This window comes from Podarcis tiliguerta, assembly GCF_965153285.1.
Source record: "Podarcis tiliguerta genome assembly, chromosome: 2".
NCBI lineage: Eukaryota > Metazoa > Chordata > Lepidosauria > Squamata > Lacertidae > Podarcis > Podarcis tiliguerta.
In genome coordinates this window covers 108,476,338-108,489,783 of record NC_139535.1, presented here as the reverse complement: position 1 = coordinate 108,489,783, position 13,446 = coordinate 108,476,338, and the positions used below count along the sequence as shown (strand labels likewise).

General features: G+C 46.6%; 1 protein-coding gene across 2 annotated transcripts in view; it reads right to left on the bottom strand.

Annotated features, from left to right (window-relative positions):
* Positions 1 to 505: 505 nt before the first annotated feature.
* The window catches only part of SLC39A5 (solute carrier family 39 member 5), a 36,291-nt gene continuing 23,350 nt past the window's right edge, over positions 506 to 13,446 (bottom strand). For both annotated transcript variants that reach the window (XM_083427545.1, XM_083427544.1), the window contains exons 6-11: positions 10,040 to 10,198; positions 8,515 to 8,596; positions 6,604 to 6,864; positions 4,896 to 4,976; positions 2,082 to 2,272; positions 506 to 1,318 (exon numbers count right to left, since the gene is read on the bottom strand). In XM_083427545.1, the coding sequence (XP_083283671.1) occupies positions 1,166 to 1,318; positions 2,082 to 2,272; positions 4,896 to 4,976; positions 6,604 to 6,864; positions 8,515 to 8,596; positions 10,040 to 10,198 (927 nt within the window). In that variant the 3' untranslated portion in view covers positions 506 to 1,165. The remainder of the gene's footprint in view (positions 1,319 to 2,081; positions 2,273 to 4,895; positions 4,977 to 6,603; positions 6,865 to 8,514; positions 8,597 to 10,039; positions 10,199 to 13,446) is intronic.

Genomic DNA, 13,446 nt, shown 5'->3' with positions numbered 1-13,446 from the left:
TGACGTGCTTTCGAATTGCTATGTTGGCAGGAGCAACGGGAGCTCACCCCGTCGCAGGGATTCAAATCGCTGACCTGATCAGCAAATCCTAGGCTCTGGTTTAACCCACAGTGCCACCCGCGTCCCATTCTGTAATTCTGTAGAGGACAATTAATGAAGGTGTTCTGTTATTTAGAGGAGTTTTTAGGCTTCCTTCTAGGTAGGGGGTACATGAGGAGTTGTGCAAAGGATACAACAACTTGGCTCGTTTGCACTTCAAGCAATTGCCCTTGCAGGCAAACCAGGTGGGGTTATCACTGGGGAATTTAAAGCAGCAGGCCTCTGAATCTCCATTATAAGGATGAGTTTTGTCCTTAAGAACTTTGTCGTGTGCTACTCACACAAACACACCCATCCCATAACTAAAGAGGTCCAGGCTTCCTTGCATTAACACACACACACAGAGAGAGAGAGAGAGAGAGAGAGAGAGAGAGAGAGAGAGAGCACTGTTCCATCAAACCTGAAATTTTGGTGTAGAGGCTTTTGGTAACCAGTTGCCTTTTTTAATGCCAACTTAAATATTAATGAATGCTCAGGACACTGATAGCTTACATCAGGGATTGGACCAACTGCCATTGGACCCAGCCAGGAAGGCTGACAGGAATGATGGGAGTTGTAGTCCAGCAACAGCTGCTGGTTCTCTATCCTTGGATTACAGGAAATAGCTTGCTGGGGAAACTCGGCTCCAAAACATGAAAGGCCCCCATTGCATATCAGCGGGTCAGTTGCAGTCCTTCAAATAATTCTCTCTCACATTGCATTCCGAGGTGGCAAGAGGTCCAGTCTCTCTCGAGCAAACTAGTGCTCTTTAGAAAGCACAAGGAGTTTTCAACATGTTGATTGCAGCGACTAAGCACAACTTTCTTCCTTTCATCCAAGCCACAAAGGCTAGGTAAAGGCACTGTCGCCCTTAGTTTGGCACCCTGTTTTTGCTGCCACACAAAAACATGGGGACAATAAGCTGTTCTTTCTGTTCTCTCCTACTGAGTTCTTTCTCCAACTCCTGCGGACAGGAAGATGGAGCAAATCTGTAGCCCCTCTTATAGAGTTACGAGGAAAGGTGCAATCGTGCTTGAAGTCGGAGGGGGCATCGCCTTCAATCCATCTTGCGTTCTGGAGTTTCCTGCTACCCGTCCAAATGGAAACTGATCTGCCCTTCAAAGAGAGCGATGCAGACCATGAGGACTCCTCCAGTGAGGAAGCCCAGGTTCTGGAGAAGGAAGTGGGCAAGGGAGCCCTTCTTGCCCCTGCTAGAGCTCCTCTGCAGCATTTCAGGCAGCTAGAGAGAGGGCGAGAAAAAACAACAAAAGGCCATTATGTCTTTGGCAGCAGCTGTTACGGCAGCTTGCAGTTAAGCCAGAAAGGCTGTTCTCCTTGAAGAGACAATAACAGCGATGCTTAGTGGATGCTTAGCAAAGATATCTTCAGTGCTAAAAGCCAGAATAAAGAGGTGTGTCTTCATCACTCCACAAAAGCTGTATAATAAAATTGCAAGAGAGGGGTATCCACAAATGAGGGGCTGCCACAGAGAAGACCCTTTCCTTGGTCGCACACACACACACACACACACATCCGAGCTGCTGAGGGTGGTGGAACAATCAAGAGGCCCAGGTAAAGGGACCCCTGACGGTTAGGTCCCGTTGCGGACAACTCTGGGGTTGCGGCACTCATCTCGCTCTATAGGCCGAGGAAGCTGGCGTGCAGCTTCTGGGTCATGTGGCCAGCATGACTAAGCCACTTATGGCAAACCAGAGCAGCGCAATAGAAACACCATTTACCTTCCCGCTGGAGCGGTACCTATTTATCTACTTGCACTTTGGGCTTTCGAACTGCTAGGTTGGCAGGGACCGAGCAACGGGAGCTCACCCAGTCACCGGGATTCGAACCGCCGACCTTCTGATCGGCAAGCCCTAGGCTCTGTGGTTTAACCCACAGCACCACCCGTGTCCCGAGGCCCAGGTAGGGAATAAGTAAACCCTGGGTCCCCAAAAGATTAATGTCATGCTAACAGGAGAAGTTTGCAAAGAGGCGGCTGTCCTTACCATGTCCACCAGTGCCACATACAGGAAAATACCAGCCGTGATGGCAAAAATCCAGGGCGTGACTTGCGTGGTGCTCCGACTAATGAGCGTCCCTACTACTGCGCCCAAGTAAGCCAGGAAAGCAGACAGCAGGTTGAAGAGGAACACCCGTCGGACTGGCATGCCAGCCTGCAGCAGGACAGCGCAATCCCCTGCCAAAGAAAAGAGGAGTTAAGAGTGCAATGGACACATCTTCACAGAGGCACCATAGCTAACTCAAAGCCAAGCAATGTCTCTAAAACCAGTGATCCCCAAATCCACCTTCCCCCCACCCCAATGGACCACTTGCAAATTGTGGACAACTTAAAGCTTTTTCTGCCTCTTTGGGTAATTGTAATGTGCCATGCATATGCTGTATTTTAATTGCCTCTTTCATTTCTTGTCTGTTGCATTTCACCGTATTGCAATGAAAGAAATAACTGAATGAAGGATGAATGAATGAATGAATATACAATTGGAAATCAACATCAAAATCAACATCACCACCATCATCAAATTAAATTTGCACACTGCCCTATATCTGCGGCTCTCAGGGTGGTTCACAAGATAGACAATTGGATTTGCTGTTTCCCATCTTCAACCACAAATCCAGAGACATGCCACAAACCACCTGAATGAAACGTGCGGACCACTTGCTGGTGCGCAGATCACAACTGGCGAACCCCTATTCTAGACATGGACCTGTCATGGCAGTATTTGCTGATCCTGGCGACAGTACTTGTCAGGCTTCAGGGAATCTGATCCTTCCCATGGTGGCAGCCAAGAAGCAGATAAGCAAGAAGTATTTTATTCAATATTCACAGAGAGAGGCGTAGAATGCAGTCTCTCTGAGATAATGTGTTGCTTTGAGTAAAGTCCCACCCCCTCCGTCTCATCTATTCTACCCCTGCTGATCTGAGCTTTCTGCCTCTGAGCTCTCTGTTCTACTACTCTCAATGCCCGCCTGGTCCTGGGAGAGCGGGATCAGGAATGCTTTTTAAAGACACTGGGTCTGCCAGCTGTCTCTCCCCTAGTGATTCTTCTTCCTGCTGTTCCCTCTCCCAATATTTCCCAGCTTCTCCCCTCTGCAGCCTCTAAACTATGACCTTCTGCAAACCACTGCTCTAAATCTATACTGCCCTCCTGTTCTTGGGGAGGTTCCGGAGGAGGAGAGGCGTTCTCCACCATTCCTCCTCAGCCCAGCCCCTGGCAGTACTTGCTGTTTCTACACATGTGGACCATACTGGTGGTGCCTTTACCTAATAAGGCAGAAGCAGCCTAATCTCTTGTGAAGTGTGCCACATCACCTGTAACCAGTGACAGATTTACATATAAACCAAACAAGCTATAGCTTAGGTCCCCACTCTCTTTGGGGCCCCCAAAAAATTAAAGGGGAAAAAAACCTGGATGTGCATTACCAAAATATAAGATAAAAAACAAAGAAAATAAAACCTACAAGCAGCAACAGTGTTTTGTGTTGTGTAGGCTCCTATGGTGTAAGTAATGGCCCCCGCCTGCTAGCCTGCTCCCTAAAATATCATTGGTTTGCTCATTTCTATATATAGGGTGCCTACATTCTGCATGGACTTTGCATTCTGCATGGACTTTTCAACAATTACTTCGATAAAATACATATTTGGTTATGTGCAAATGGCTTTAGATACCTATTAGGTTCATAAATTACCACACAGCATATATTCAACACACAAAAAAACAGTGACAATTTGTTGTTGACAAAAGACAGCTGGACATATGAAGGGCCCCATTACCTTCAGTAGCTTAAAGGTAAAGGGATCCCTAACCATTAGGTCCAGTTGTGGCCGACTCTGGGGTTGCAGCACTCATCTCGCTTTATTGGCCGAGGGAGCCGGCGTACAGCTTAACCCACAGCGCCACCCGCTGTGACAAAGGACAGCTGGACATATAAAGGGGCCCATTACCTTCAGTAGCTTAGGGCCTCATCAAAGCTAAATCTGGCCCTGCCTGTAACCACAGCATCAGGTAAGGTCACAAGGGTGGGACCCACAAACCCAGAATGGCATGGGGTCAACAGAAAGGCAGGTGCAACCACAACACCAGAGCAGATCCAAGTAAAGGGGTGGAGTTTTCCTTGGACACCGGACAGGAGGATATGATAGGATTAACTGATATCATCATCAGCATCTTCCGTCATCAGAAGCGCAGGACCATAGGAAAAGATTTGTTGGATCTGAGTTTATATCAAATCCACCAATGGCCAAGCCTACAGCCACGACATGAGAGTGGAGATTTGCACCCAAGGTGTGTGAATGACATTTAAAAATGCACACACACAAAAGGTAAAGGTAAAGGTACCCCTGCCCGTACGGGCCAGTCTTGACAGACTCTAGGGTTGTGCGCCCATCTCACTCAAGAGGCCGGGGGCCAGCGCTGTCCGGAGACACTTCCGGGTCACGTGGCCAGCGTGACATCGCTGCTCTGGCGAGCCAGAGCCGCACACGGAAACGCCGTTTACCTTCCCGCTAGTAAGCGGTCCCTATTTATCTACTTGCACCCGGGAGTGCTTTCGAACTGCTAGGTTGGCAGGTGCTGGGACCGAACAACAGCAGCGCACCCCACCACGGGGATTCGAACCGCCGACCTTTTGATCGGCAAGCCCTAGGCGCTGAGGCTTTTACTCACAGCGCCACCCGCGTCCCACTGCACACACACAAACTGAGCCCCAAATATTTAAAATATTAAATAGTAAAACAAAGCAGATTTAAAAGTAAGAGAAGTCAGGAAAGCCTGAAGAATAAAGCTGGGGATCTTTCTTACCAAGTTCATGGGGCAGTTCGTGGCAAAATACTGCCACCGTAGTGCTTAAACCGCTGGAGATTCCATCAGAGAAAGCAGCTCCTAGGAGAAAAGGCTTACAGAGGTTAGTGAACCTAAAAGGGGCGTTTCCTCTCCCCTCCCTCCAGGTGGATTGGCTCAAGTCATCTGAACTAGTTTGTCTTCACAGGCGAATTAACGCCAGTGTACTGGAAGAAGCAAAGATCACCAGCGTTGAAGCAATCATTCTTCAACATCAACCGTTGGACTGGTCATGTTGTTCGGATGCCTGATTATCGTCTTCCAAAGCAACTACTCTATTCCAAACTTAAAAATGGAAAGCGTAATGCTGGTGGTCAACAAAAGAGGTTTAAAGACCGTCTCAAGGCAAATATAAAAAAATGTAGTATAAACACCAACAATTGGGAAACACTGGCCTGCAAGCGCTCCAATTGGAGAACAGTCTTTACCAAAGGTGGTGTGGGCTTTGAAGAGGCTCGAACTCAGGACGAAGGGAGAAATGCGCTAAGAGGAAGTCATGTTTCGCAAACGCTCACCGTGATCAACTCCCGCCCGGAAACCTATGTGGAAGGATGTGTGGATCCAGAATTGGCCTCCACAGTCACTTACGGACTCACTGTTAAAACCGTGTCCATGGAAGACAGTCTTACTTGGCTTTGAGCGATTGCCAAAGAAGAAGAAAGAAGGTATTTATGATTACGTCCAATCACCTGGAATTTAAGTGGGAAGCTTCCGTGATTCTGTAACAGAGGTCTAACACAAGCCTTTCTGGAACGGAAGGCTGGAGAGAACCCGTGGTGGTAGCCAGTACCCACTGGGGGCGGGGAGAGGGGTGCTGAGAGGCCATTAGTAGTTGGAGACACAGCCAATGATGGACAGAGCCAGCTCATTATAGTTTTACGCCCTCCTCCCTGCTGAGTAGTACAAGGGCAACACTTGACACTACAGAAGAGGAAGACTACAGTCCATTACATGTGAAGCTCGCGACTCTCATTATGCCATTTCAGATCCTTTTAAAAGCTTCCTTTGGTGCAGCAAGCATATCTAGACATGTAAATGAAAATAAGGAAAACCAATTTTGTTGTTTTTATTCGCACATTGATGATTATTTTAAATTGTTCTTTGTATGCTGCTTAAAGGTAAAGGGACCCCTGACCATTAGGTTGAGTCGTGGCTGACTCTGGGGTTGCGGCGCTCATCTCGCTTTATTGGCCGAGGGAGCCGGCGTACAGCTTCCGGGTCATGTGGCCAGCATGACTAAGCCGCTTGTGGCGAACCAGAGCAGTGCACGGAAATGCCGTTTACCTTACCGCTGGAGCAGTACCTATTTATCTACTTGCACTTTGACATGCTTTTGAACTGCTAGGTGGGCAGGAGCAGGGACTGAGCAACGGGAGTTCACCCCGTCGTGGGGATTTGAACCGCCGACCTTCTGATTGGCAAGTCCTAGGCTCTGTGCTTTAACCCACAGCGCCACCCGCGGCCCTGTATGCTGCTTAGGGATGTCTTTATTAAGTGGTTTCTAAACTCAAATAAATAAATGGAAGTAATTTCTCTCAACCTCTTAAAAATAATTTTCTGGTTCCAGCCTAACTTTTGTAGGATTGTGCCCTGCCATTATTATTATTATTATTATTATTATTTGCTTCTGGCACAAGCAGAAACCTAGCCCTGGCTCAAAGCCACTCACCGATGGCCAGTCCATCTGTGAAGTTGTGTATCCCATCCCCTAGAATAACCATCCAAGCGATGTCGGCTATCCCAGCCTTGAGGGCTCCAGCTGGACTGTGGGAATGTCCGTGAGCATGGTGGCGATGGAGCTCTTCTTCCTGCCTCTCTGAGCTTCCTCCACACTCTTCTGAGCTGCGAATTTGGACAGAGCAGTCCTGGACTTCCCCGTAGAGGCTGTCAGCTCGTCCTTCTGCCACCGTCAGGCTCTGGGATTCAGCACCTGACACCCAAACCAAGCAGGGAAATATCAGATCCACTTACCCAATCCTACCCTCACCCCGGCACAGATCGCTGGTATTTGTGACTAAGCAAGCAGTACTGTGGATGCACTCTTGGAACTCACAGATAATGGGCTATTATGTACTGAGTTGAATAGGATTCAGAATGCAGCATTCTGATTGGTCCTAGAACAATAGGATCCAGAATGCAGCAGTCTGATTGGTCAGCAGGAGCCACCCAATCCAGCTCCAGATGCAAGTGAATCCGCAACCTGATTGGCCTACAGAAGAATCCCGGAATTAGCCAATCACGTGCAGCCCATTGTGTAAATAATGTATATAAAGCAGACATTTGGGGGAACTTCCATTCCTCGCTACTATGAGCTGAAAAAAGAGCATGAAATCCACACTCGACTCCAAGTATATTTCATGGGCTAAACACAGAGACAGCTTGGTTGCACAGCGGACCTTGGCCTCGTCAGCTACTTCTGTTCAGCTTGACCCACGGCAGACCCACAAGGCCCCATATGAAGCAGGTGCTTTTCCCCCAAATAGCTGCAGCCCCCCTCCCCCATGCAACTGTAGGATGCATTCCAAAATAATTTATGGTCCGTCCGGATGGACTTGTGAAAACATGTTTTCTGCCATCACTGCTCTACTCTGTGTTTAGCTAGATGTCTTTTCCCACCCGTTCCAAAGACGGGTTGCAAAGGTGTTCCATATTGTCCTTGCAACGAGTCTATGAAGCAGCAGATTAGCTAAGAGAGCAACTTGGAAAAAACTCATCTGTACACTGAGTTTTTTAATACATGAAGCTTAAAGGAATGTTAAAGGCCTTCTACAGTGAATAATCTTCCTTCCTTCCTTCCTTCCTTCCTTCCTTCCTTCCTTCCTTCCTTCCTTCCTTCCTTCCTTCCTTTCCTTCCTTTCCTTCCTTTCCTTCCCTCCCTCCCTCCCTCCCTTCCTTCCTTCCTTCCTTCCTTCCTTCCTTCCTTCCTTCCTTCCTTCCCATCTATGGGCGGCTCCCAACAGAATATTAAAAACATGATAAAACATCAAACATTTAAAACTCCCCCAGGGCTGCCTTCAGATGTCTTCTAAAAGTCAGATAGTTGTTTATTTCCTTGACATCTGATGGGAGGGCATTCCACAGGGAGGGCGCCACTACCAAGAAGGCCCTCTGCCTGGTTCCCTGTAACCTCACTTCTCGCAGTGAGGGAAGCGCCAGAAGGCCCCCAGTGCTGGACCTCAGTGTCCGGGCTGAACGATGGGGGTAGAGACGCTCCTTCAGGTATACTGGGCCAAGGTCATTTAAGCAACAAGTTCCCTATACCACCTGGGCTAAGGGCTAAAGTATAGTATATTGCTGGGGGGAACAGTAATAGCCATGACATGGTAAATGGTCACTGGGACAACTGCCCTACCTGCCCAATAGATGGGCAGATCTTGGTTGAAGGAAAGGCATTAAGAGAAAACAAGTTCCTTCCAACCTAATGCCTAGCTGTGTTTTAATTCCACAAAGTGTGCATGGATTGCAGCCATGACACATGAATACTTCTGTAGGGGGACAACAAAACTTTTCACAGTTAAGAGCACAGAAGAAAGCCATGATACTAATAAAAACCTAAAGCAATCCAGACTGTGTGACTCACCATGAGATGTCCTCAAACCAGCAGTGCTGTTGTCACCCACCTCAGCTGGAGATGGTTCAAGCGGCTTTCGGGAGGTGCCCTTCTACAAAAAGAAAGCAAAACTGATGACTAAGCAGCAGTAAGCTGAGGTTGTCATGAGAAGCCCAGCCTAGTGATGCTGCAATACTTTGTCTCCCCCTAGAGGTGTTGGGTGGTATAGCAGTGGTGTCTCCCTCTAGTGGTGGACACAAAACATGACATTATATGGAGCAGAAGTTCCCAAGGGGATTCTCCAGTAAACGTGTGTGTGGTTGTTGTTTTAAAACAACTGCTGCCACAGAGATTGGTTGCTATTCATCCAAAGAGCAGAAGTGAGGCTCACAGGCTCAGCATGGGTGGTTCAGTCCAAAACATGGGCCACACCATATACCACACACTTACAACACACAGTATTAGCTGTTTCTTCCTCCTCTTTTTTTGGTTCGGTCATGGGAGAAGCTTCTGACTGGCTAGACATAGCTTAGACTGCATGGCATTGTTATAAAAATTCTAAGGTCCCAAATATAAAATAAAAGTACAAGGCAAACACATACATAACTATATAAACCACATGTCTAAAATTGTACAGAACAGCAATCCTGAAGCCATTTTGACGCTCCCATGTTGACCTCAAATATTCCTCTGTGGTAATGGGAAGAAAATGGAGAAAGCCTTCCCACTGCCTTTTTTGCTTGCAAATCCTGTCTTAAGGGCGTATTTGTGTATGAATAGGGTGAGCCTGTGACCTGGATTCAGGAAGTAAAGTATTAACCATCACAAAAGAATGGCCAGGCTGCCCAGGTAATACAGTCAGTGACCATTAACACATATCCTGGCAGACAGGGCTTCTGCTGTAGACCGCCTCCTTCTGTGATGTATGATTTTTATTGGGGGGTGGTATTGGGCTACAGGGGGATGCTGTGGTCTAAACCACTGAGTCATGCTGGCCACATGACCCGGAAGCTGTCTGCGGACAAATGCCGGCTCCCTCAGCCTATAGAGTGAGATGAAAGTGCAACCCCAGAGTCGTCCGCAACTGGACCTAACGGTCAGGGGTACCTTTACCTTTTACCTTCTGCTACAGGGTGGGCAATTTCAAAAGTTTATATAAGGGCTTGTGCACCATTGTTCTGTCTTCCTCCTCCCTCTTGCGTGTGGTGACTGGGGACCCTGTGGCAACAGTTTAATAAAGATCAGGCTTACTAGCCGCTTTGCTTCTCAATATACTCTGGTTGGCCTCTGTTATTCTCTCCTACTGATAGGGAACCCACTTAAAGACTCTATACGGGCACCTGGATACCCCATAAGCGAAAGGAGTCATTTTTTCTTATAACAGCATACAGGGATCCTTTCACAGACCCACATGGAAATAGGATTTTGCCTGGGACATTAAGGAAGATGATGGGGAGGACTAAGTCGACTGGCAGGGATGGGATCACTTTCTTGAAATCTCCTGGTCAGCCCATCAGGTTGCCCAGGCCACTGGCAGGCCACTCCATCTCTTTACCTTCTTGACTTGAATCCTCTTGAGTGTTCCCATGAGATTCTCAATGAGGAACAGTAGGTAAATACCACCCAGAACGCAGAGGCCCTTCAGGACTGCGTCTTCAGCCGAGGTCATCGGTTCTTGTTTTGGTGACAGAAGTCCATGGGGCCTGGCCTGTGCCTGAATGAAAAAAATTCCTTTGAGCGGAGAAAGGGAGAATTCAGAAAATAAACAGTCAAGTACCATATTTTTCCATGTATAAGGCGACCCTTATTTTTTACTCTTTAAGAAAGTTGAGAATCAAATTTGAGATTGAGATCCGTGCCTGAAGTACAAGGGGAGAATATTCTGGAGAGGCTAACATTGGAGATTGCACAGTGGTTAAGTATGGAAGTGGAAGACATCAGAAAGACAATTCAGAATGCTTTTAGAATTAAAACAAGGACTGTGGAGGCAAATAAATTTCCAGGAGATTGTTTGATTATATTTAAAGATAGAGAAATGAAGAATTTGAACTTACAGAAAAACAGAGAAAAAAGGCTGTGCATTGATGGAGCTTTTATAATCATTTTTAAAGACGTCCCACTTCGTTTATTGAAAAAACGTGACCATTACAAATCATTGACACAGGCATTACGGAAAAATGGAATTGAATTTAAGTGGGAATTTCCAGAAGCGATCTCCTTTCACTATAAAGGGGAAAAGTTTACAAGAGTTGATGAAGCACATAAATTTTGAGAAGAAAAATACGGAAAAATACGATTACAGTGGTACCTCGGGTTACATACGCATCAGGTTACATACGCTTCAGGTTACAGACACCGCTAACCCAGAAATAGTGCTTCAGGTTAAGAACTTTGCTTCAGGATGAGAACAGAAATTGTGCTCCGGTGGCGCGGCAGCAGCAGGAGGCCGCATTAGCTAAAGTGGTGTTTCAGGTTAAGAACAGTTTCAGGTTAGGTACGGACTTCCGGAACAAATTAAGTACTTAACCCGAGGTACCACTGTATTATTATTATTTTAAAGAAAAGGTTAAGGGATCCAGCTATTCAGATCAAAGAGTTGCCTTGTGTAGCATTCTTTTCTCCCCACCAGATGCCTATGGATCAGGACCTAAGTGCAACAGCACGCTCCCCGTGTCTGACTCCCAAAAACTGGTCTTCAGAGGGATCAGGACTAATGGCCTGCTCCAATGTGTGGAGTTCACAGCTCAGTATAAGAACCTGTTCAAGGTCCAAGAGAATTAGCTATTTGTTCACAGGGACAACCTCTTTACATCTCAGAAAAGCATCTTCTTTTGCAGAGCTCCTGAGCTCTTCTAGTTGCCAAACAGATGGGACGGAGCTATACCAAAATTTCGTAGCTGCTGGTGGAGTATGCTCACCGTTAAACTTTGGCATAACCCCCATCTACCGTGCTCCGTCCTATTTAACATCGCTTATGGCCACGTCTCACCGATATGCCTTCATTAGAGCTAGGTTCAATGTCTTCCCAACAAACGTGCTGAGACATAGATTTTCTAAGGGCCAAGTCCCTTCAATATGTGCTTGTGAAATGAAAACATCTGAATCTCTTCATCATGTTTTGTTTATCTGCCCTTTATATAGCTCAGCCCGTGCTAGCATACTAAACTCCTTAATCCAGCCTATGGCTGGCAAACCAGTAGACCAACAGCTTGCCTGGGCACTTCAGGATGTGGATCCTACAGGTTGCTAAATTCCTAACAGCCATCCTCTCGTATAAGAGACGGAATGGAATGTTAGCTGATTATTGACAGTTATAAGAATTTTTTTATATATATATAATGACATCAGATACTGATTTTAGTGTAGTCCTTAAAAATTTTAACTTTAATCTTAAACTTTTCTTATGAATGGCCAATATCTGCCCTTGTGAGCTGTGAACGGTGTCATACTACGTGTGTTTTGTACGAGTCCGCTGTTTTATTTTATTTGTTTTGTTCTGTTGTGTTGTGTTTCATTATGGGCGTAAAGCCGAATAAACATTTTGATTTGAGTATATGGGACGGGTGATGGGATTTCTCTTCTGTGTGGGGTCTCTCTTTCTGTGAGAGATGGAAGAAGGTGCATGTGAGTTGTGAGCCACCCTCGGAACCAAAAAGACTGCCCATCCGTGCTTCATATTAGCTAGATAAGCAATCACACTCCACAGACCACAAAGTGTATTTCTTTCCCACTGGAAAAATTGGATTCTCCGCCGTGCATAGATCATTAAGAAAAGTTAGAAGGTATTCTTTTGCTCTGCTTATCGGGACTAAAGCAGTTCTTACTTCAGCTGCACCTTAAAAGCAATTTTAAAATACCTACCCTAGTCAGAAGGGCTCTCAGCTGCCTTGGCAAATCCCTCTCTTTTATGGTAAGAGTGGCCATATGCTCACATAAATGGTGCAAGAGTGTTTGAAAGGCAATGTATGAAAACCCTCAAGGCCTTCCGAGAAAGGACCACTCCCTCCAACCACTAACAAATTCGGTTTGCAGACATCCAATTTGTCCTCGTCTCCTGGGTTTGGGCTGACAGGGAAATGCATGAGATGAAGAACAAGGGAGTGTTGGAGATAAGAAGGCAAGAAGAGCCTTGCTGGATCAAACCAAGGGCCCATCAAATCCAGCATCCTGTTCTCATGGTGGCCTCCCAGATAATAATAATAATAATAATAATAATAATAATAATAATAATAATAATAATAATTTATTATTTATACCCCACCCATCTGGCTGGGTTTCCCCAGCCACTCTGAGTGGCTTCCAATAAAACACTAAAATACAATAACCTATTAAACATTAAAAGCTTTCCTAAACAGGGCTGCCTTCAGATGTCTTCTAAAACTTTGGTAGTTATTTTTCTCTTTGACATCTGATGGGAGGGCGTTCCACAGGGCTGGCGCCACCACCGAGAAGGCCCTCTGCCTGGTTCCCTGTAACTTGGCTTCTCACAGTGAAGGAACCGCCAGAAGGCCCTCGGCGCTGGACCTCAGTGTCCGGGCAGAACGATGGAGGTGGAGACGCTCCTTCAGGTATACTGGACCAGTTGCCCAAGGAATATTACAGGGCATGACAGTTGTATTGGGGTGCTTTGTCTAAACTGGCAGTGTATTCGCGTAAGGGAATGAGAGTCTTCTTCTTCTTTGGCGATCACTTGTAGCCAAGTAAGATTGTCTTCCAGTCTGTAAGTGACTGTGGAGGCCAATTCTGGATCCACACATCCATCCACAGTGGCGACATTGGTTTCCGGATGGGAATTCACCGGCATTGGGAAACAGAAACTCAAGATGCTCCCCTTTGGCATTGTCCGAGCATCCCAGATTTCACCATGATATGGAGAAGGTTGGGGTACATCTATCCCACCTCGTCTTCCTCCACAGGAGACCCCAAAGAGAAATCATACCACAAAGATTTGGGAGAGAGGGT